Source organism: Erpetoichthys calabaricus, chromosome 9 (genome assembly GCF_900747795.2).
Source record: "Erpetoichthys calabaricus chromosome 9, fErpCal1.3, whole genome shotgun sequence".
Taxonomy (NCBI): Eukaryota; Metazoa; Chordata; class Cladistia; order Polypteriformes; family Polypteridae; genus Erpetoichthys; species Erpetoichthys calabaricus.
In genome coordinates, this window is record NC_041402.2 from 11,918,851 (window position 1) to 11,944,639 (window position 25,789).

The window sequence follows — 25,789 nt, forward strand, 5'->3', positions numbered from 1 at the left end:
TCTTCGAAATTAAATTTATCGTTGCTTTAATTGCTTCAGGACCACCGATTCTCATAGCGTATGGTCCATTATTGTGTAAATCTACGTTTTGAGCATTGAATGATGCGAACGCGAAAGATTATTGTAGACTCAGATATTTTTGCCTGTAGTGTTTGTGGATTTCACTTTCACCAAACAATAAATCTTTTAATTCTCGCGGATGCGCCTCTTCATTGGGAGGCAACACTACTCTTCCCTGATGGCAACATGAATTAGACGATCTATAAGTCTCTGACTTAAACTTTAAAGCGATACAATATCTATATAACTCTGACATATCACCTGTGTCCATATATTCGATGTTTTTCTTGCTGTTCTGTTATTTCACCGAGTACTAATTTCCGTTTATTTGTGCTAATTCGACCTTTACTTTCTTTTTTTTTTAATACTTTCAAACTTTCCTACTTTCATATTCTTTAACTTGCTCTGCATGTGTATCGCGCAGACGTTTTTGAACGTCTTTATGAAGTCTTTTATTTCTGACCCCGATTGGACCTATGAGGTTTTCAATACCACTTGGTCCGGGCTAATTATCCATCCATCCATTTTCCAACCCGCTGAATCGAACACAGGGTCACGGGGGTCTGCTGGAGCCAATCCCAGCAACACAGGGCACAAGGCAGGGAACAAATCCTGGGCAGGGTGCCAACCCACCGCAGGGGCTAATTATTACTTTCCTTATTTTCAGAATTTGCACATAGATTATTATTGTTCTTTTTGTTGCCTTCTTTTCTCTCCAACACTTTTGTGTCTCTTTTCGACGCACTGCTCTTTCTTCTTCGCTTAGTCGTTGACGTGCCATCTAGAACGTATAAAATTTTTAAGAGCTGAGAGCACATGAAGTGTGTCTGCCAAAAGCATTCCACCAACTGAGAGGTTAGATGTCCGTGGTCTTGTTTTAAACTGGTTGTTCTCACAAGACATCAAAGTGTCTTTCTGAGAAGGTCACATCTCAACCCAAGATTTTTTGTTATATAATAGAGAGATATCCTAAAAGAACTTCCCATTCATTTTAAGATATCTCAAATTCATTTTGAGATATCTGAAATACAATTTGAGAAATCATAAAATAGACCGGAAGTGATTTTGCGATATCTTGAAGTGCATTTGAGATATCTTGAAATGCACAGGGAGTTATTTTGAGATACAGTATCTGAAAATGTAATTGAGATACCTTGAAATACATTTTTAAGAGATCTCAAGTGGAGCAGATGCACATTTTATGATACCATGAAATGAATCCACTCCACCATTAAGCAATTGTGTGGCCTTGTGACGAGAAGCACAAGGCATTCTGGATCAATAAATGACTCCTTTGCTCAGGTTTTGGAAAATACCAAGATATCTGTAAGAGCCATTTTCCTTGTTCTATAAGATTCATGAATATTTCTTAGATGACAATGCATAAATTCCTATATAGTTCCTATAACCCCCGTAAATAGAATCGTATTGGTATATTCTTACCATTTCTAACAGCTTGGAGTAAACATTATTCTTCAGTTAGTTAGTGACAGCCTTGCCTTGTATAAGGTGTAGAGGCATATGGTTTTTAACCGTGATCGCACGTGACCGTGCCTGGGCACTTGCCTATGTGCCAAACGGCTTACGAGCCTTTTGAATGTGTGAAGTACAGTAATCCCTCACTACTTCGCGGTTCACTTTTCGTGGATTCACGACTTTGCGGATTTTATATGTAAGCATATCTAAATATATAACGCGGATTTTTCGCTGCTTCGTGGGTTTCTGCGGACAATGGGTCTTTTTACTTCTGGTATTTGCTTCCTCAGTTGGTTTGCCCAGTTGATTTCATACAAGAGATGCTATTGGCGGATGGCTGAGAAGCTACCCAATCAGAGCACGCAGTTAAGTTCCTGTGTGCTGCTGATTGGCTCAGCGACGGAGTGCTGCATTAACCAGGAAGTCTCATCTCACTCATTCAGCATTAACGTGCTCTTGCTACTGCATTCAGGGGATTATCACCTTCATCGTCATCATTTTTACTGCGCAGCATATTCATCACCATCATCACGTCATATATAGCTATGTGTACTTCGCTATACACTAAGTGTAAACTTATCTACCGATTTCATATTGCTTAGCAGTTGTCCCTGTTATTAATAGAGTAAAGGGTGGGTGGTAAACAATACAGGGAGGGTTTAAAAACGTCCAAATACACGTTAAATAATTAAATAGATATGGTGTCCCTACTTCGCGGAAATTCAGTAATCGCGGTCGGCCTTGGAACCTATCTCCCGCGATAAGTGAGGGATTACTGTAAATATATAAGAAAACAGCACTTAATTTATGTGTTGTGCCGTACGTAAAGCGTACAGAAGAAGAAGCTAAGAACCTTTAAGTAGAGAAGAAGAAACGAGACCACAGTAACAGTGCTCGATGGCCTACGGGCTCTTTGAATGTGAGAAATAACAAGTAAAGAAAACTTGTCTACTTAAGTACCGCACAGTACGCTACGGCGTACAGAAGAAGAAATTAAGAACCTTTAAGCATAGAAATAACTAAAGTCTTTCAAGAAAAGCTAAGTTTAAGAAGATACATTTTTCCTTTTTTTTTTTTGCCTTTTATTCTACATGTATAACTATTTTTTCTTTTATTCTTGTGTGGATTATTAGCTTTTAACTTTCACTAAATACCTTTAAAACGAACTCTTGGACTCTGAGAATTCTTTTGACACGCGTCTTACCCGTGCAATACAATATCCATGGCCAAGTAACTGAGCTGTCATCATTACCTAGAAAAGCACTGGAAGTGGTTGACCGCTTTTCATATTCCAGCAGCATTGAAGAGGAAGTTCAGCACGTTCTTCATGAAAAAAGGAACACGATCTGGTCGTTGAGAAAGTTGACATCGAGGAGCAAATCCAGCGAATGGTCTAACCCTTCGCCATCATTAAATTACAACCACAGCCCTGTTCATCTCTTAAAGGATCAGGCCCATGGGGTGGTCATGGAATCACCAACGTCCTTAATGTGAGCTGCATGCACCCAAGGTGGCTCCATCTTTTCAGGTGTCAAAGCATTTCCTATCATTCTAGTACCCCACATCCACCATGCCTTTATCACTGTTGATCAATCTCCTAGTTCCAGTGGATGCAGAGGGCAACAGGCCTACTTCCTATAAAGACCTCCTTAATGGGGATGTCAACCTGACCCACAGGTTGTTACCCAGGGCTTAAGGAAATTAACTTGTCCAAAGCAGGACAAACTCCATAAAGGAAAAGTGTGGTGGGCTCTTTGGAAAGAAGAATATTACAGGCTGTGGAGGAAGGTGGTATCCGTTAAAGAGGGAAGCCAGCAGTTCTCCATGGAGCCTCGAAAAGGATTCATTTGCATTACCCCAGCGGCCAACAATGTCTGCCAAAATCTATTTAAATCTGCAGAATGTATGCCAAGAGGCTCCTCAGAGACTCCTCAGCTCAGCGTAGGAAAGAGCCAGGAGCGGTTTGGCTAGATAAACACTTATGGTGAGCAGGAAACAAAAGCAATTGAGCCGTCACAGATTCGCAGTAATGGTGCTGCAAATGGTTGATGGGGAAACGTGTCCAGATTTATATTCTTTGATGCCACCCTACGATTCAGTCAGAAAGTGTTATGATCCCACTTCATTCAGTCCCCGTGAGGTTCATCCATTATAATTTGTTCAGGAGGTGACCCTGAATGGGACCCTCAGCCAGGTAAGAGTTGACAAATATCCCAAGTTGAACATGCCTGAGGGATTCTGAAGAAAACCTACAGCCATTTGCAAGAGTCAGAGACACTTCAGACAGTTCACACAAAAACTTAAGAAGGTTCTGGATTACTGTGTCAATAGAAAAGAGCAGAAGTCCCAAACATTCGTTTTTTTACAAAAAGTGAAGAAATCAGATATTGGAAGATCCTTAAAGAAAGAAACTCACGTAAGAGGTTGAGAATGTTCCGGTTAAAAACGTGAGATCTTTCTAGGCACTGAGTCCAGGACTTGATTAAGGTGCTAATGATCAATGGCATCATCTGATGGACTGAAACAGAAACATCTGTGTAGAAGGAAGCAAAGTGCGCAGGGGATAGTCGGACTAAAAAGGGTGAGGCCACAGTCGATGTGGTGGTTGAACTTCCAAACCTTTACACCTTGGATGAAGTGAGCGGACCCACAAGACACAGGGTGCTCATCCTGCATCATCAAGGTCTCTCTCAAGTAGACAGGTGTTACCAGATGTGCAGAAATGCAGACAAACAGGCTGTCATGGACTAGGGATCCCAAAGTACTTCAGTCCCAAAGAATTGCAAAAGCACTTCCAGCCGTACCACATGCGCGTCAGAAGAGGTCGTCCACATGAAGCTAAGTGTGTTCATGCCTGGCCAGTACTTGGATGGGGAGACCATCTAGGACATGGGTGTCCATCTCCGGTCCTGGAGGGCTGCAGTGGCTGCAGGTTTTTGTTCTAACCCTTTACCTAATCATTGACCAGTTTTCATTGCTAATTAACTCCTTTTCCCTTCATTTCAATAGCCCTGTTTTCTTCATTAAATGGCAGCCAAACAGAAATCCATCCATCCATCAATCCATTATCCAACCCCCTATATCCTAACTACAGGGTCATGGGGGTCTGCTGGAGCCAACCCCAAGGCGCAAGGCAGGAAACAAACCCCGGGCAGGGTGCCAGCCCACCGCAGAGCACACACACACACCAAGCACACACTAGGGACAATTTAGGATCGCCAATACACCTAACAGGCATGTCTTTGGAATGTGGGAGGAAACCCACGCAGACACGGGGAGAACATGCAAACTCCACGCAGGGAGGACCTGGGTCTCCCAACTGCAAGGCAGCAGCACCACCCACTGCGCCACCGTGCCACCCCCAAACAGAAATGAGACGTGAAACGAGATGAGAAATGACCAGCTAAATTGGAGCTTCCAACTCCAACTGATTTCAATCCAACTAGTTTCTTAATTAGAAGCCAATTGTTGTTGTTAATTAAACCCGTTATTTCATTCCCTGGCTTGTTAGCTCTCATTCTGCCATTCAGCAGACATTTCCAAAACGATTGATTTTTCTGTTTTTTCTAAGAACGCCATCAAAATGTTTTGATGACCTGAGCAGATAAACCCTACCGGGACCTTCACCTCTCTTTATTTAATAGACCTCTCCAGGCTAAGATTCATTTAGCAAGAGCGGAGAGCAAAGTATAGTCAAGTGGACTCTAAGTTATCGACTGTCAGACGGTGTTCAGAAGCCATTAAGAAGGCTAACAGAATGTCAGGTTATATAGCGCCTTGATGTGTTCTTCTCAGGTTTTTATAACACACTGGTGAGGTCTCATCTGGAGTCCTGTGTGCAGTTTTGACAAAAAGGACATAGCTGCTCAAGAGAAACTCCTGAGAAGAGCAACTAGGCTGATTAAGGGGCTACAGGGGATGAGTAATGAAGAAAGATTAAAGGATTTAGGAGTCGTAGTGGACTTGTCGCAATCTACATCCAGAGGCCATTAAGAAGGCAAACAGAATGTCAGGTTATATCACGCCTTGATGTGTGGAGTACAAGTCACAGAGGAGGTTCTGCTCAAGTCTTTATAACACACTGGTGAGGCCTCATCTGGAGTACTGGGTGACATTTTGGTCTCCAGACTATAAAAATGACATAGCAGCCCAAGAGAAAGTCCAGATAAGAGCGACACGGCTGATTCAGGACTACAGGGGATGGGTTATGAGGGAAGATTAAGAGAGCTGAGCCATTAAAGGAGATGAAGAGGAGACCTGACTGACGTGTGCAAAATTATGAAGGGAATTTTCCAGTGGATCGAGACGGTGACTTTAAAATGAGTAAATCAATAGCACAAGGACACATTTGGAAACTTGTTAAGGGTCAATTTCACAAAAAACATTAGGAAGTTTATTCTTCACACAGATAACCACAGACATGTGAGATAAGCGACCAAGTAGTGTGGTAGACAGTAGGACTTAAGGGACCTTCAGAACTCAACTTAAAGTTTTTTTGGAAGAAATAAGTGGATAGGACTGGTGAGCTTTGTTGGGCTGAATGGCCTGTTCTCGTCCAGATTGTTCTAATGTTCAAGATCTTTTGATGAGATGACTGTCCAACAGAGTCTTTGGAAGTTTTTGAGGAGTTTTTCCATACAATGTGGGTCTGTAGTCAGGTTATCTGTGTCAGTCCGAGAGATGCAAACAATCCTCATATCTGGCCATGAAACTCTTGTCTCTTGTTGTAATGTATTACATTTTAGCTTCCCATTCTCTTCTCTCTTGGTGTGTTCTGAAGTTGCCCATACGCCCTGTGACTTTAAAGTCCCTTTTGCAGTGTCCATGGCTGTTGAAGTCGGCTGCTACAGGAACATCTCTGTTGCCATGCTTGATGTGGAACCTGTACAAGTTCATTCTCCGTTATATAGATGACATCTTCGTAACCTGGACTGCCAGTGAGAAGGACCTCCTCCATTTTCATAGCAAAATTGGTGATTTTGATTGAATTCTCACTACATCCATAATGGCTAACATAGTACTAGCAACTTATATACAAAATTTTGCACCACAACACGCATTCACAATGAACTGCTAGGAAGTGTGAGAGGCCCTCTGGCTTTATAAGGATGGTGATTGGCAGGTGGCCCCACCTCTTGGGGGACCACCCACAAAACACATGGAACATAACACAGGGTTAGCTGCAGATCCATAAAACGTAAAGAATACAGTAGATCATAAACAAAAGAGACAGTGACACATACAAATAAAGCAAAAAAAGAACAACAAAGACACAAAACAAGCACTTGAACCCCAGGCAGGGGCAAAGTAAAAAAAAAAACAGAGCAAAATGGTCAAAATCCACAAAAACCACAGCACAAGGACTCACCAACTCCAGAGTGCATTCACAATGAACTGCCAGGAACCGCGAGAGGCTCCCTGGATTTATAAGGACGGTGATTGGCAGGTGACCCCGCCCCGCCTCATGGGGGACCACCCACAAAACACATGGAACGTAACTCTGGCTTAGCTGCAGATCCATAAAACGTAAAGAATACTGCAGATCATAAACAAAAGAAACAGAACAAGCACTTGAACCCCAGGCAGGGCTGGAAGATCTGATAATGGTGAGTTTGAGGACTGGAAACGCAGTGGACGGCCATGGAAACCGAGAGCAGCAAACGAGCAATGCATCAAGCTTACTTCAATTTGAAATCGCTATTTGCTGTCAACGCGGAACTGATGAAAACCACTCATCTACAGTTCAGAGACGTCTTCATGGAAGAGATGTGACCAAAAAGCCATCCCTCCAAGATGGAAATAAAGAAAACGACTCACCTGCACATGAATACGTAACGACGGGGGCACAGAAAAATGTCAGCAGGTCCTTAAAGTCTGAACGTTTTAGCTTTCAACCAACAGGCCGGAGAACATCAGATGGCTGACTATCTGTAGGCCACTGTGGAGGTTTTCATGCAGGTCTGGCGCTGCATTTCTGCAAACTGAGTTGGGGATTTGAACAAAATTGATGGACCCTCCGACTGCTGACAAGTGCAGCCAGATTCGTATCCATCATGTAGTACCATCAGGAAGGAGTCTGATCGGTCCCAGCTTTTGCTCTGCAGCATGGCACAAGATCATAACAAGAGGACCAGAGAATCCTGCACTGGACAGAGCCCTGACCTCCACATCATCAAACCGATTCAGACAGCCAAAGCCCGAAGTGGAGCTGGGGTCATGTGGACACGGGGAGGACCTTCGGGAACTTTGTAACAGTCCGGTGGCGCTCAGATTCACACTGTCGAAGGGACGGTGATTTATTGATTTTTTTGCTGGGGATTCCAGGAATGCCCCCAGACTTGGCCCAACCCACACTCACTCATAGACCGAGACACGAAATCCAATAAATCAAATAAATGAATAATAATATATTAAATGGAAAATAAACAACAAATGATCAGATAACCCTCCCCTTCCCCTACGGCGATAACAAATACAACACCCAACAGTAAACACTCACGACAATGTCCATGACAGATGTAAATGAAGTCCTTCAGATCCTGTGAACCGTAGAGATGAATATAAAGTTTCACCGCTTCGGAAGCGCTTCGGGGTGAGATGGGTGGGACAGCTCCCTCCGAAGAAGACGATGCAAGGACGGGCACGAGACAAAACTTAAATCCAATCAAGAAAATAGTGCAGGACAACCACGTAATACCCGCAAAGCACCGACAAACGAGAGACGGCACTCCAACCTTTTGGCCTGATCTCCACCCTGAACAATCGCAAGCTGCTAGTCCTGTATGTCGGGGATGGAGAGGGGGCTCAGGGAAGAGGCCAGACCGCATACATTATAGGAATTCAAGGGGTCCTTTATCACTGTGTTACGACCAAGGATTGAGGTTACCATTATCAGTTGGTATCTCCTACAATACTACCATGACAGCCGGACTGGTGGTCACCTTGGACACACAAAAACACTCTTTAAGATCCTGGAGGCGGCACGGTGGCTGACGATACGCAAAGATGCCTGGTCCAGTGTCGAGATTTGTACTACCTGTCAGCAATACAAAACCCCACCTGGCATCCCCTCTGGACAGCTTCAACCAGTGAGCATTGCCACTCCAGGGCAGTGCCCAGGCATGGACTCAATGGGAACCTTTCCAATTAGCAAGGATCAGAAGACTTACCTGATGGTGGGTGTGGACTATTTCACTAGGTGGGTGGAATTAGTGAAATGACAACCGACTGAAGAGAAGACAAACGGTGGTGGGCCCACCAGATACCGACTTCATTCTTTTGGCGTACTGCACTTTCTAGAATGTTCACTGCTCGTTCAAAGCTATTCATGACATTGCCCTTGAAAGCGTTTGCCACTTTTCAGCATCTTTTCACAAGTGACGATGACTTTGGCACAGAGCTGTACAAGCACAGGGACAGTGGGTTAACCCTTCACAGATGGTGGGTGGGCTTGGCTTTGATTCTAGATCTCTGGAGTGGAGAAGCAGGAGAAATGACCACCCTGCCATCCACCGGCCACCAGGCGCCTCGAAAACTACACAAAGGGAGGTGTGGGTGTTGTTCTCACTCCGTGACACTTGGTAACTTTTACATTTCAGGTTTATAAAACATGGTATGAAGAATTCCTACCTTGTCGGAGTAGTGCTCTGTGGGCAGTGGTGGGTAGTCACATTGCTCTATTTTGTGGCACAGAGAGAGAAGGTTCATCTTGTCACCGTAGAATGGACTCTGGAGGGCTGCCATCTGCAGGAACACAAACCAAAAGAGCAGGTTACACCACAGAGTTAAACCAAGCAATGGCGGGCATCTGGCAGGTTAGCGGGCATCTGACAGGCATTACCAAGTTGCTGAAGTCAGTAACATTAAACACCTTGTGGAGTTTCTGTTAGAACCTTCCATTAATTACCTACATGAAATACAAATGTATCATGGCTTAAGGATGGCAGGACGATGCAGTGGGTAGTAGAGCCTCCTCACTTATCTTCCATGCCCCGTCATTCCCCGAGCGGAGTTGGCAAATCCTTCAATGGAAGCGACCTCTGACAAGGACTGACGGGTTTATGTTGAGACATTAACATCATCTAAGCCAGTGTTTCTCAACCTTTCTAATATGACCCACCAAGGTTGTGACCTACTTTTTCCCATGTAAGGGTCCTCGTGGCCCACCAAAGGTATGATCATCAGAGTGTGGAGGGGTGGTCCCTCTTAGTGAATCAAGCAAGGGTGAGAAAGCTCTCCTTTGTTGAATTAAGCATGATTGTCAGTTGGGGGGGTGGTAATCGACTATGATCATCAGAGTGTGGTACCAGCATGATCATCAAAGTGGTGACCTACTTACGTGCCACTTCGTGACCCACCGTAAATTCACTACCATTATAAACAATAGCAGCTCAGAACCCACCTGTGACAACCCATGACCCAAAAGTGGGTAGCAACCAAACGACTGAGAAACACCAATCTAAGCAACGTGCAGAGGATATTAAAAAGGTAAAGAAATATATGATGTTATCATAATAAACTACAAGGAATGTTATGTTTAGACCTCAGTGCCTGTGAAAAAGTATTTGCCCCCTTCCTCATTTCCAGATGTGGACAAATTTCTTAGTCCTCTTACAGCTCATTGAAAAAGTACGGCATGCCTCTTGATAAGTGATGACATGAGAAGCAATTGTCCCCTGTATACTGGCAGGCCTTTAAGATGTCATGGAGTAGAGCGAAGCAAATGTGAAAAGTACTGTTTAGTCTACAAAGATCTAAAATGGCCTGCACACATTTGTTGGGACCGTTTGAAAAGATCCTAAATAATCAGATTTGAGCGATTTTTTCAGACAAGCCGTTTACTTGAATTCGTATCACGCACACGTCTCCAATCGTGCACTCAGTCATTCAGACGAGTGAAATGGGGAAAAGTCGTCACGCTGCTGTTTGGTGTCACCGTGGGTCCTACACTGAACACGGACCAGAGACAGCAATGGAGAGAGCTGTCTGAGGAGATCAGAAAGAAAATGATAGATAAGCATGTGAAAGGCAAAGGTGAGAAGACCATCCATGCAGCCTGATGTTCCTATGACAACAGTTTCAAATATTATTAAGAAGTTTAAGGTCCATGGGACTGCAGCCAACCTCCCTGGATGTGGCCGTAAGAGGGAAATCGACCCCAGAATGGGCAGGAGTATAGTGAGAATGGCAGACAAAAAGCCAAGGACAACATCCAAAGAGGTACAAGCTGAACTCCAAAGCCAAGGCCCATCAGTGTCTGATCACACCATCCGTTGCGTTTGGAGTGACAGTGGGCTCAATGGAAGAAGACCCAGGAGGGCTCCACATAAAAAAAAACAGACTGAAGTTTGCTCAAATGCATATTGAAAAGCCACAGTGCTTCTAGGAGAATGTCCCTTGTACAGACGAGACACAACGGGAGCTTTTAGACAAGTCACATCAGCTCTGTGTCCACAGATTAAACAATGAAGCTTTCAAAGAAATGAACAACAGACGTACTGTGGGACATGGAGGAGGCTCAGTGATGTTGTGGGGCTGCTTTGCTGTGTCTGGCATGGGGGGCCTCGAGTCTGTGCAGGGAACAACTAAATCACAAATAAAAAGATTATCTATCTATCTATTATATAGTGCCTTTCCTATCTATCTATCTATCTATCTATCTATCTATCTATCTATCTATCTATCTATCTATCTATCTATCTATCTATCTATCTATCTATTATATAGTGCCTTTTCTATCTATCTATCTATCTATCTATCTATCTATCTATCTATCTATCGTGCCTTTCCTATCTATCTATTATATCGTGCCTTTCCTATCTATCTATCTATCTATCTATCTATCTATCTATCTATCTATCTATCTATCTATCTATTATATAGTGCCTTTTCTATCTATCTATCTATCTATCTATCTATCTATCTATCTATCTATCTATCTATTATATAGTGCCTTTCCTATCTATCTATTTATCTATTATATAGTGCCTTTCCTATCTATCTATTTATCTATCTATCTATCTATCTATCTATCTATCTATCTATCTATCTATCTATCTATCTATCTATCTATCTATCTATTATATCGTGCCTTTCCTATCTATCTATCTATCTATTATATAGTGCCTTTCCTATCTATCTATCTATCTATTATATAGTGCCTTTCCTATCTATCTATCTATCTATCTATCTATCTATCTATCTATCTATCTATCTATCTATCTATCTATCTATCTATTATATCGTGCCTTTTCTATCTATCTATCTATTATATAGTGCCTTTCCTATCTATCTATCTATCTATTATATAGTGCCTTTCCTATCTATCTATCTATCTATTATATAGTGCCTTTCCTATCTATCTATCTATCTATCTATCTATCTATCTATCTATCTATCTATCTATCTATCTATTATATCGTGCCTTTTCTATCTATCTATCTATTATATAGTGCCTTTCCTATCTATCTATCTATCTATTATATAGTGCCTTTCCTATCTATCTATCTATCTATCTATCTATCTATCTATCTATCTATCTATCTATCTATCTATCTATCTATCTATCTATCTATCTATCTATCATATAGTGCCTTTCACATCTTTCTGTTTGTTACACTGTGACTTTCATTTCTACCTGTCTGTCGGACTCTCATTCAAGTCAGAATGTTTCAATTCTGCTCCCGTACGTACAGACGTGCGACTGTTCGAGTGTAAAGTCCCATCCTGCTGCTGTGTACCTGTCAGTATAGGGTAGAATTCGGCCCCCCATGATGCTCTGCTAGTTCACCCAATAAATGACTGTGTTTGTTTCAGAGTCAGCCGTGAGTGCCAAAGCAGCTTCAGCCTTGGATGGTTGGCACACTGGCACACTCACTCACTCGCTCTCAAGGCTGCATCGGCAGAAATGTTTATCCCAAAGAGATCCACAAAGAGGGGACTGCAGCACCAGGATGTGCCAGCTGTATGCCACTTCATCTCCCGCTAATTACGACTGGACGTCAAACGCACACACACAGACACACACGCGCGCGCGTGCAGAGAGACATGTGTGTGTGTGTGTGTGCGCCACTCTTCTGACAATGTCAGGAGAACCCCAAGGCCCCTGGCGTCTCTTCGCACCGTCTCTCGATGTCTCTGCCACCAAAATGCTTCATTTACATACCGAGGAATCAATAGTGCTAATGGGGATTGTCTTCAAAAGGCGATTTGTGCGGCGTGCCGGCGCCGCTCAGTAAGCGAGACGCGTGTCATCGCAGCGTGCGGCCCACACAGAGCCCCAGCTGCTTATTAATCCATAATGCGATTCAAGTGCTTCTTGTCACTCTTGCTTACTATCACATGGAGCAGCAAATAATGGAATAATCCGTCGTCCTAATGAGTCGCCATTGGATAATTGTGAATATTATGTCCTCTCTCTGTGTCCCCCCTGCTCGCGCTCCCCTTTCAAAGCCTTTCCTTAACGAACAACAGCAACCGCGTGTTTTTTTTTTTCCTGTATTCAAAATGTGGCAGGAACTTGACGCTCCTGTTCTATTTTTTTTTTAATAAGGGAATGTTTGATAATTGTTTTGACCTTTCACCCAGCGATGTGGCTTTTGCTCATTAGCATGGACGGCAAGTGCCAGCTGAAGGCTGCTTCTGTCATGTCGGCCTGACAGTTGCTGCCACCTCATCAGTGCGTGAAAAGAAGAAATCTCTGTATCTGTGGCACAGCAAGAAAAAAAAAAATAATAATAATAATAATAATAATTCAGACTAGATCAGTCGGCACGGGGGAAGGTGCAGCCTGTTTAACTTTACAAAAGAATCTCGCTGTCTGTTTGGGTCAGTTGTGACCCGACGTCTGTCTGTCCAATTAGAGGAGACACACTCAGGTGTAAGGCAGCATGGCGGCGCAGTGGTTAGGACTCGATGGCACCACAGTCCTGGGTTTAAACCTCTGCTTGGCCAGTCTGGGTGCCATTTATGTGTTCTCCACAGGGCTTCTTCCCCCATTTTACCCACAGATAAAACACAGAATCTTAGAAACACCACACTAGGACGCTTCACGACTCTTTTATACAGAGTAGTGGGACCCATGAACGAACTACCGAGACATGGAGTTGAAACAGAAACCTTGACAACCTTTAAGAAGAACCTGGAGGACATATTGGGACAGCTTAGCTATTAGCTACTGTGATGGAAATGGGCAAACACAAAGACACCAGCACAGTCCCGGGTTTAAATAATGGATGATAATACCTCTCAAATGTAACAAGCAGACATTTCTCTGTACAATCACTTCTCCTTTCCCACCTACCAGTCGAGTGTTGCCCTCCTTCCTTCCAGCTCCAACTTGCCTTGTGTGGTCCCTTTTATTATGGACCCAGTGCCAGGGCTAATGTCCATTGGAAGTACTTCCGGGTCATATGGAAGTTCAATATACTGAAGAGTGCATATCCCTGCAGCACCCATGGACCTCAGCAGGGCTGTGCTGCCGGACTACAACTCCCAGCATTCCCTGCTGGTTCCAGAATGGCTGTCATCCAGCACTTGGAGAGAATAAACATCCCTTGGAGACAGTCCTTCCCAGTCCTTCTCTTCTTATCTCCTGTCCAGGGAAGGTACTGGAACCATGGCTGGTCAGGACACCTGTTCATTTACCCAGGGCCCCCCATCTGGGTAAGAAATCTTCTTCTCTGTCCATCCATCCACTCGTGAAGTCTCTGTTGGGTCTGGCACCTTCCTCTCTCTTGGCCTCTATGCCCTCTCGGAGCCTCCCGTCCAGGTAAGGAACTATCCCCTCTCCCGGTCAGGATGCCCGTCCATCCCGTATGTCACCTACAACTACACAAACAAGCTCAATGAACTGAATGGCCTCCTCTTGTTTGTCAGATTTATTACGTTCTTATGTTCTTACGCAGCAATCTGTAGCACAGCTGATATTAGGTGGTCTCAAGGGTCTTCCTAACTTTTCCCATCAAATCCCGTCAATTTGTCACCTTGTCAGTTTGTTTTCTTGTGTTATTATCTTCTCGTCTTCAGATTGTTCAGGGTGGCTGTCGTAAGGAACCTTCTGAATACTCGAGCAGAGGAGACAGCAAGGAGGGCCTCCAGGTCTTCAAAATCCATAGAGGCATTGATAAAGGAGATCCAGTGGAATTCTTTCAGCTTAACCGAGAATCACATATTTGAGGACACCAGTGGAAATTATGGGACCAAAGCCAGGAAGCTCTTTTCTATGCAAAGAGTTGTGGGAATCTTGAGCAAACTATGGAGACATGTAACAAGAAGGTTCTGGAGGAGATACCGGGACAGCATAACTATTAACTAAACAAGTGGGCTTGTTAGTCTGAAGAGTCTCCTCTCATTTGTCAAGTTTCTTATATTCGTTTGCAGCAATCTGTAGCACGGCTGATATCAGGTGGTATCAACAGTCTTCCTAACTTTTCCTTCGTCCCATCAGTTTGTCACCTTGGTGGTTTATTTGCTTGTATCATTGTCTTCTCGACATTTGTCTTCAGGTTGTCCAAGGTGGCTGTCATAAGGAACATTACTCGAGCAGTGGAGAATTACATGGGAGGCTTCATCCACGTCTCCAAAATCCGTAAAGGCATCGATAAAGAAGATCCAGCAGAATTCTTAACAGAGAATGACGTACTCAAAAGAACCTCTTCATGCAAAGGATAGTAGGAGTCTGGAGCAAACTTTGGAGTCATGTAGCTGAAGTAGACACCTTGACAATCTTTAAGAAGAATCTGGGTGACATATTGGGAGAGCTTAGCTATTAGCTAAACAAATGTGCTGGATGGTCTGAATGGGCTCCTCTCGTTTGTCAAGTTTATGTTCTTATCCAGAAATCTCCAGCACAGCTGATATTAGGTGGTGTCTGTGATCTTCCTAACTTTTACTTCGTCTGATCAGTTTGTCTTCTCGTTATTTGTCTTCAGATTGTCCAGGGTGGCTGTTGTAAGGAACCTTCTGAATTTTCAAGCAGAGGAGTCTGTGTGGCGACCTAATGCAGGTCTTGAAAATCCTCAAAGACATTGATAAAGAAGATCCAGCAGAATATTTCAACTTAACCAAGAATCACATATTTGAGGACACCAGTGGAAATTAAGGGACTAACGCCAGGAAGCTCTTCTTTACGCTAAGAGTTGTGGGAATCTGGAGCAAACTATGGAGACATGTAACAAGATTAGGACAGCTTAACTATTAGCTACACAAATGGGGTCTCCTCTCATTTGTTAAGTTTCTTTTGTTCATATGCAGCACAGCTGATATTAGGTGGTGTCAACAGTCTTCCTAACTTTTCCTTCGTCCCGTCAGTTTGTCACCTTGGCGGTTGGTTTGCTAGTGTCATTTTCTTCTTGACATTTGTCTTCAGATTGTCCAAGGTGGCTGTCATAAGGAATATTCTGAATACTCGAGCAGTGAAGAATTGCATGGGAAGCCTCATCCACATCTCCAAAATCTGTAAAGGCATCGATAAAGAAGGTCCAGCAGAATTCTTAACGGAGAATGATGTACTCAATAGAACCTCTACATGCAAAGAATAGTAGGAGTCTGGAGCAAACTTTGGAGTCATGCAGCTGAAGGAGAAATCTTGACAACCTTTAAGAAGAATCTGAGAGACATATTGGGACAGCTCAGCTATTAGCTAAACAAATGTGCTTGATGGTCCGAATGATCTCCTCTCATTTGTCAAGTTTATGTTCTTATCCAGTACAGCTGACATTAGGTGGTGTCGACAATCTTCCCGACTTTTCCTTATCCCGTCAGTTTCTTTTCTTGTGTCATTGTCTTCTAGTCATTTGTCTTTAGATTGTTCAGGATTGCTGTTGTAAGGAACCTAATGAATATTCAAGCAGAGAAGATGGCGTGGGGGCCTCATCCAGGTCTTAAACATCCTCAAAGGCATTGATAAAGAAGATCCAGCAGAATTCTTTCAACTTTTCATATGTCTTTCTCTTCTTATGTACCAATGCTGGGTTGTGCCAACCCCCTCTCAGTTTTCCTTGGCATAGGGTCCACAAGTGGTTGAAAACACGATTTTGAGATGCTGGTCCACGTCGTCATAATTGCATCACACAATTCTCACATTGGTCAGTTGCACATTCATGTAAAGACTCTCCTGTTCTTCCACATCCCAAAGGCGTTCTACTGGATTCACATCTGGGGCCTCATGTATAAATGATGCGTATGCCCGTTTCCACGCTCACATTGCGATGTATAAAAACTAAACTTGTGTAAAGCCACGCACATTCTCACGCCAGTACCCCCTTGTGTATGCACTTTTCTGCTTGTTTTTGCAAACTGGCGGCACCCAGCGTCAAAGCAGTGCTAATGTTCCTGTGTGGTTTCCCTTTCTTTTTTAGATTCCCATCCCTGACGCGGCTTTATTAAATACACTGAAATGAACCGCATATCATTTATAAATTTAAGGCACTTGATTGTAATCAACCTGTAACAATGTAATGGTCCACAGAATGGCCAAACTAATCCAAATGCCACAGCTGCTTTAGCGTTGTCACTCTCAGTGCACCACTCGGAGTATTTTAACCCACTGTATCTGTGTGTGGTATCATACAGTAGTCGCAGAGAAGCTGATCGTAAAGCTCTACGGCAGGCTGTGTCGAGAGCACAGAGGATTATCGGGATACAGCATCCACCATGGAGAACATTTATAGCACACGCTGCCTCAGGAAAGCCACCTGCGTCTGCATGGATTCCACTGACCCATGCCACAGTCTATTTGAACTTCTCCCACCCGGCAAACGATTCAGAGTCTGCACAGACCTCAAGGCTCAAAAACAGTTTCATCAAAAGAGCTCTAAACGCACTCAAACAGTCCATCAAGTGCTCCCGGTAGAACTGTTTGTACTTATAATTACAATTACCTCGCTGTAAACGTGTACTACAACTGTAACATTGCACAACCTGAGCCATTTTATGAACCATTTGCACTATCTGCACTATATGTGCATGTATATTGTACTTATGCTTTCATGTTGTATGGTTTTCATTGCCTTTTATCGTATTATTACTATTATTGTAATTTTATCATTTTATAGGAAACTAAGTTTATGGAGGATTTGCATACTGAATCTCATTGTACCATAAAATAACAGTAAAGGAATTCAATTCAATTCAATAGAAGAGAGCACATGTTTAGAGATGATGACGACTGGCTTCTAAGTCGATTTACATTTCCAAGAGCTATCTTATTGGAGCTCTGTGCTGATAGAATACTAGGATATATACTTGATATCATTTTTAAGATGAAATGCATTAAAGTATGCATATAACATAATTTAAATAAATTGTTAACTCCATGTAAATAATATATCTTCTTCATCTTCGTCTTTCGTCTGCTCCTGCTAGGGGTTGCCACAGTGGATTATCTTGTTCCATCTCTTCTGTCCTCTGTCACGCCCACCACCTGCATGTCCTCTCTCACCACATCCATAAACCTTCTCTTAGGCCTTCCTCTTCTCCTCTTGCCTGGCAGCTCTATCCTTAACATCCTTTTCCCAATATACTCAGCATCTCTCCGCTGCACATGTCCAAACGAACGCAATCTCGCCTCTCTGACTTTGTATCCCAATAGTCCAACCTGAGCTGACCCTCTAATGTCATCATTTCTAATCCTGTCCATCCTCCTCACACCCAATGCCAATCTTAGCATCTTTACCTCTTTCACCTCCAGCTCTGTCTCCTGCTTTCTGGTCAGTGCCACCGTCTCCAAACCATATAACATAGCTGGTCTCACTACCGTCCTGTAGACCTTCCCTTTCACTCTTGCTGATATCCGTCTGTCACAAATCACTCCTGACACTCTTCTCCACCCATTCCTCCCTGCCTGTACTCTTTTCTTCACTTCTCTTTCATAATCCCCATTAATCTGTACTGTTGATCTCAAGTATTTAAACTCATCCATCTTCGCCAGCTCTACTCCTTGCATCCTCACCATTCCACTTACCTCCCTCTCATTCACACACATGCATTCTGTCTTGGTGTTCCTACTGACCTTCATTCCTCTCCTCTCTAGAGCATATCTCCACCTCTCTCCTTTCATTAGAGATCACAATGTCATCAGCAAACATCACAGTCCACGGGGACTCCTGTCTAATCTCATCTGTCAACCTGTCCATCACCATTGCAAATGAGAAAGGGCTCAGAGGCGATCCCTGATGTAATCCCACCTCCGTCACTCCTACCACAGACCTCACCACTGTCACACTTCCCTCGTACATATCCTGTACCACTCTTACAAACTTCTCCTCCACTCCCGACTTCCTCATACAATTAACAATAGAATCTCTGAAGCCAACAAATAAACTCATAATCCTGGCCCACCTTAAATTCCTCTACCATCAACATTTTTTGTTTTGCAAATGTGTCCATCAGCAGAAGCAGCAAGCTGCCTGCTATCCTATTCCCTCCACTACACAGCTGAAGTTCTCCCAGCTCAAGTCTGTTTAGCTGGGTGTGAGGTGCCTGGAGTTGTATTGGGTAAATAATATATCGTTATTTGGAATACACGCATTTCATGTGTGTTCTGTGTCCACCATAATCTGGGTAAGTGAAGGATGAAAGCAAATACGAGACAAGATATGCTGAACACATAACTAAAGCAGGAACTTTTTCCATGTTATAGTAATAATAATGTCAAGTGTATAATGTGTAAAGACTTTAGTCCAAATATCAAATAAACAGTGCGTTTTTATTCAAGAATATAACCAAAGATAAAAAAAAAAATCACTCAATTTACATGTAGCTGTCAACGAGTTACAAACCCAAGCTCAAATCGACAGCTCATACGTATTCGTGGATGGTGCAGAGGTAAGCACTGCTGCCTTATAACCAAAAGGTTGCTGGTTCGAGTGCAGGTGCTCTGCGTTTTGAGTAGTGAGCTGCTATTATTATTATTTCTACAATATAATAGAAACATACGTTTGATTTGAGTCTATAACACCCGGTATAAATTTTGAGTATGCTTGTTTTTTTATTATATTAGTTTTATTCTCTCAGTGACGTTCACCTGGTACAACAAACTGGCCTCTCCCTCTCTGAGTTGATGGCGTTTATCTCCATTCTTTTCACAAGAGCAGCGTTGTGGCTGATGCCTGCTCAGAACTATTTGTTGTACCAGCAATCAAAGATACGACGTCCCGTGACCGCTGTCAGACTACCATGTGGCATTTGCGCTTTGACAACAAAGACACCCATGCAGAACGTGTGAAAAATGACAGATTTGCTGCGATTTCGGACATCTGGTAATGTTTTGGTGAGAACTGTGCTTTAAGTTACAACCCTGTGCAAAGACTTTCCGAGTCTGTGGTCGTAAAGCTTATGGAGTTGTTTCTGGACAAAGGCAGGACCATAACAACAGACAGTGCTTTCGCCGGCTAATAGACTGCTGCACCGCAATGTGATGAAGACCATGGAGAGGCTGCTGCTTCACCACCTGAGGCCACAAGTTCAACACGCCCTCGACCCTCTGCAGTTCGCATACCAGGAGAAGGTGGGAGCGGAGGATGCCATCATCTATATGCTACACCGATCCCTCTCCCACTTGGACAGAGGCAGTGGTGCTGTAAGAATTATGTTTCTGGACTTCTCTAGCGCCTTCAACACAATCCAACCTCTGCTCCTTAGGGACAAGTTGACAGAGATGGGAGTAGATTCATACCTGGTGGCATGGATCGTGGACTATCTTAAAGACAGACCTCAGTATGTGCGTCTTGGGATCTGCACGTCTGACATTGTGGTCAGCAACACAGGAGCGCCGCAGGGGACTGTACTTTCTCCGGTCCTGTTCAGCCTATATACCTCGGACTTCCAATACAACTCGGAGTCCTGCCACGTGCAAAAGTTCGCTGATGACACTGCTATCGTGGGCTGCATCAGGAGTGGGCAGGAGGAGGAGTATAGGAACTTAATCAAGGATTCTGTTAAATGGTGCGACTCAAACCACCTACACCTGAACACCAGCAAAATCAAGGAGCTGGCGGTGGATTTTAGGAGGCCCAGACCCCTCATGGACCCCGTGATCATCAGAGGTGACTGTGTGCAGAGGGTACAGACCTATAAATACCTGGGAGTGCAGCTGGATGATAAATTGGACTGGACTGCCAATACTGATGCTCTGAGTAAGAGAAGACAGAGCCGACTATGCTTCCTTAGAAGGCTGGCATCCTTCAACATCTGCAATAAGATGCTGCAGATGTTCTATCAGACGGTTGTGGCGAGTACCCTCTTCTACGCGGTGGTGTGCTGGGGAGGCAGCATTAAGAGGAAAGACGCCTCACGCCTGGACAAACTGGTGAGGAAGTCAGGCTCTATTGTTGGCATGGAGCTGGACAGTTTGACATCTGTAGCAGAGCGACGGGCGCTGAGCAGGCTCATATCAATTATGGAGAATCCACTGCATCCACTAAACAGGATCATCTCCAGACAGAAGAGCAGCTTCAGCGACAGACTGCTGTCACCGTCCTGCTCCACTGACAGACTGAGGAGATCGTTCCTCTGCCTCGCAATGCGACTCTTCAACTCCACCCGGGGGAGGGGTAAACGTTAACATTATATAAAGTTATTGTCTGTTTTTACCTGCATTGTTATCAATCTTTAATTTAATATTGTTTTTTTTTTACTAGTATGCTGCTGCTGGAGTATGTGAATTTCCCCTTGGGATTAATAAAGTATCTATCTATCTATCTATCTATCTATCTATCTATCTATCTATCTATCTATCTATCTATCTATCTATCTATCTATCTATCTATCTATCTATCTATCTATCTATCTATCATATAGTCTCTTTTCTATCTATCTATCTATCTATCTATCTATCTATCTATCTATCTATCTATCTATCTATCTATCTATCTATCTATCTATCTATCATATAGTCTCTTTTCTATCTATCTATCTATCTATCTATCTATCTATCTATCTATCTATCTATCTATCTATCTATCTATCTATCTATCTATCTATCTATCTATCTATCTATCTATCTATCTATCTATCTATCTATCTATCTACCAATGCAACTCTGCTTGGCACCGTCAAGTAAAATGGGACTTCCACCTGGAGCTAAAGTCACTTCAGTAGGCGAGCAAGTCTCCACACTACCTGCCAGTGCCGTGCTGACGATGTATGGGATAGCAGGTATCTTGTTGATCGACACATTTGCAAAGCAAAAGACACAGATGAGGAGAGGTGCAAAGGAATTTAAGGTGGATTTTCTTGTATGCTTCAGGGATTCTAGTGTTAAGTGATATTTGGGTGTAACACATGAAAATCTCAGGCTTCAAACCTATTAACATAGAATTCTGAGCATGACAGACATGCAGGCTTAAATGTATTAACATAGAATTCCAATCCTGAAAGAAAAATTGGGCTTAACCGTATTATCATAAAATTCCGAGCCTGAGAGAAGGCTTAACTGTATTTAGTGCGAGAAGTGCGAGAAGAACATGAGCACAGAATTCATTTTTTTAAGAGGTTGTATCTGTAGATTGGATTACAAAAGGAGCCCCCCTGCCAAACTTTCATCCCATCACACCGATTACCAGCAGGTCACACCCATTGTAGCTACGGCCCTAGAAACACGAGATGTGGTGCTAACGACAGCTCTTAAATTGTCAGTAACAGTACGACCTCAAAATAGTGGTCATGACAGTCACACAAAAGTAATCACGACACATTTGTGCCATATTCGTTGTCTGTCCTTGATATTGTACTAATGTCAATATTTAATGGGAGTTGGAATCTCATTGTAATGTGACTACACAACAAAAAAAACCTGAACCCTTGTGCACTGGTTGCCTCTCTGTCGCTCTTAAATCAGAGCATCACCTTATTTGGTTTCATCCATCTGGGGAATTTGTACCTTGTGCAACCCTGTCTATCAGGCACGTCTGAGGGTCTGTTCCTCTAAAAACTTACCTAATGCCCACCTCACCCCTTGGACTCAGTTAAAGAGTGTTGCTGGGGTTTTCTACCCCCTAGTGGGGATCTTTTCAGATTTGGGTACTCTGACCTCACATCTCACTTTCCTGTCTCCATGGTGTAGCTCACATGCAGGGGTTCCATTCCCACCCCATGCAACGTGAACATGAAATCGAGCGCCAACGTGAGACCTGCTAACTCTTGACAAATCATACTGGTGTGGCGACAGCATGTCAAGCCTCACAAATGAGTATCCACACCACACACTGTCTTGCACTTCTGACTCCATTAGACACGTCTCTATAACTCTCAATGAGCAGGCACCTTTGATCTCTACATTGAAGTGTCATGTGAAAAAGTAAGTACACCCCATGGAAATTGTTGCCGTTTTAAACATACAGTCATATGAAAAAGTTTGTGAGCCCCTCTCAGCCTGCATAATAATTGACTCAACTTTTAACAATAAAGATAACAGTGGTACGTCTTTCATTTCCTAGGAACATCGGAGTACTGCGGTGTTTTTCGAACAAAGATTTTTAGTGACGCAGTATTTAGTTGTATGAAATTAAATCAAATGTGAAAAACTGGCTGTGCACAAATGTGGGTCCCCTTGTCATTGTGCTGATCTGAATGCCTGTCACTGCTCAATGCTGATTACTTGGTTGATGAGCTCGTTACGCCTTGAACTTCATAGACAGGTGTGTCCAATCATGAGATATAAAGGGATTTAAGGTGGTCAATTACAAGTTGTGCTTCCTTCCCTTTGACTCTCCTCTGAAGAGTGACAGCATGGGATCCTCAAAGCAACTCTCCAAAGATCTGAAAACAAAGATTGTTCAGTCTCCTGGTTTAGGGGAAGGCTACAAAAAGCCATCTCAGAGGTTTAAACTGTCAGTTTCAACTGTAAGGAATGGAATCAGGAAATGGAAGGCCACAGGCACAGTTGCTGTTAAACCCAGCAGGTCTGGCAGGCCAAGAAAAATACAGGAGCGGCATATGTGCAGGATTGTGAGAATGGTGACAGACAACCCACAGATCACCTCCAAAGACCTGCAAGAACATCTTGCTGCAGATGGTGTATCTGTACATCATTCTACAATTCAGCGCAATTTGCACAAAGAACATCTGTATGGCAGGGTGATGAGAAAGAAGCCCTTTCTGCACTCACACCACAAACAGAGTCGCTTGTTGTATGCCAATGCTCATTTAGACAAGCCAGATTCATTGTGGAACAAAGTGCTTTGGACTGATGAGACAAAAATTGAGTTGCATGGCGGAAGAAGAACACCGCATTCCAAAAAAAATACTTGCTACCTACTGTCAAATTTGGTGGAGGTTCCATCATGCTGTGGGGCTGTGTGGCTAGTTCAGGGACTGGGGCCCTTGTTAAAGTTGAAGGTCGGATGAATTCAGCCCAATAGCAACAAATTCTTCAGGATAATGTTCAAGCATCAGTCACAAAGTTGAAGTTACGCAGGGGTTGGATATTCCAACAAGACAATGACACAAAACACAGTTGGAAATCTACAAAGGCATTCATGCAGAGGGAGAAGTCCAATGTCCTGGAATGGCCGTCACAGTCCCCTGACTTGAATATCATAGAAAATCTATGGGATGATTTGAAGCAGGCTGTCCATCAAATTGAACTGAACTGGAGAGATTTTGTATGAAGAATGGTCAACAATACCTCCATCCAGAATCAGACACTCATCAGAGGCTATAGGAGGACAGCGTCTAGAGGCTGTTAGATTTGAAAAGGAGGCTCAACTAAGTATTGATGTCATAACTCTGTTGGGGTGCCCACATTTACACACCTGTCTAATTTTGTTATGATGCATATTGCATACTTTCTGTTAATTCAATAAACTTAATGTCACTGCTGAAATCCTACTGTTTCCATAAAGCATGTGAGATATTAAAAGGAAGTTGCTACTTTGAAAGCTCAGCCAATGAGAAACAAAAATCCAAAGAATTAAGAGGGGTTCCCAAACTTTTTCATATGACCGTATTTGAACAGTCAAGCAGTAATTTGCTCCGTATTTCTAAGATTACTTTTGTATTATATTGTATTGAGGATGACTTGTCTTCTCTTCTGTGTATTGTGTTATATTGACCCCCTTTTTTTGACACCCACTGCATGCCCAGCCTACCTAGAAAGGGGTCTCTCTTTGAAATGCCTTTCCTGAGGTTTCTTCTATGTTTTCCCTACATGGATTTTTTTGGGAGTTTTTCCTCGTCTTCTTAGAGAGTCGAGGCTGGTGGGCTGTCAAAAGGCAGGGCCTGTTAAAGCCTTTTGCGGCCCTCCTTGTGTGATTTTGGGCTCTGCAAAAATAAATTGTATTGTATTGTAATGTAGATCTTCACGCGAGCAGTGCCAACAGATAAAGGTGACCTACTGAGAGAAAAACACAGCAACAAAACTGTCAGTAGACGTAATGGTGTGCTGGGGAAAAAGTAAGTCCACCCTTGGTTTCGGAAGCTGGTGTTGCCCCCTTTCGCAGATGTGACTTCTTGTATTCATTTTGCACATCTGCCCAGCAGTCTCTGTGAAATTTTGGACTACTCCTCCACACACAGTTCCTCCAGTGGCAAGACATTTGTAGGGTTTCCTGCATTTCACACCCCCTACCCATTCCTCAACATGACAATGGGATTCAAATCAGGACTCGTTCACAGCCCCCTCATTTCATCTTTCTTGAGCCTCTCCTTGATGGATTTGCTAGTGTACTTTGGATCATTAATGTGCCGAAAGGCTTATTTCTGGTTCAAATTCAACTTTCGGATTGATGGCCTCACATTCCTCTCAAGCCCACTTTGATGTGATGAAGAATTCAGAGCTGACTTGATGACTGCAAGCTGCCCAAGCAACCCCCAAATCAGAACATGCCCACCACTGTGCTTCACAGCTGGGAAGAAGTTCTCCTCCTGAAATGCTCTCTTCAGTTCACGCCAAACATGTCTACTATCACTGTGGCCAAACAACTCTCTCTTTGATTCCTCTCTCCAGAGCACGTTGTTCCAGAAGGTCTGGCTTAGACGTTCAATGACAAACCGTAATCCTGCTCTAATGTTCTTTGTGGACAGAAAAGTCTTCATCCTGGTACACCTGGCATGCCGGTCACATTTGTCCAGTCTCTTTCTGATTGTAGATGCAGATGAACTTTGACACCAACATTTTCAAGAGTTACCTTGATGAAAGTTCAGGGTTCTTGAAGACCTCTTTTAGTATCAAGTGGTCAGCTCTTAGCTTGAATTTGCAGGACCAGCCAGTTCTGTACAAATTAGAAGTTATTTAAAGTGTGCACCACTTGGT

General features: G+C 43.3%; 1 protein-coding gene across 1 annotated transcript in view; it reads right to left on the bottom strand.

Annotated features, from left to right (window-relative positions):
- Window positions 1-25,789, bottom strand: part of nek6 (NIMA-related kinase 6) — a 303,451-nt gene that overhangs the window by 17,491 nt on the left and 260,171 nt on the right. The window contains exon 9 of the mRNA XM_051931987.1: window positions 9,166-9,279. Coding sequence (XP_051787947.1) covers window positions 9,166-9,279 — 114 coding nt within the window. The remainder of the gene's footprint in view (window positions 1-9,165; window positions 9,280-25,789) is intronic.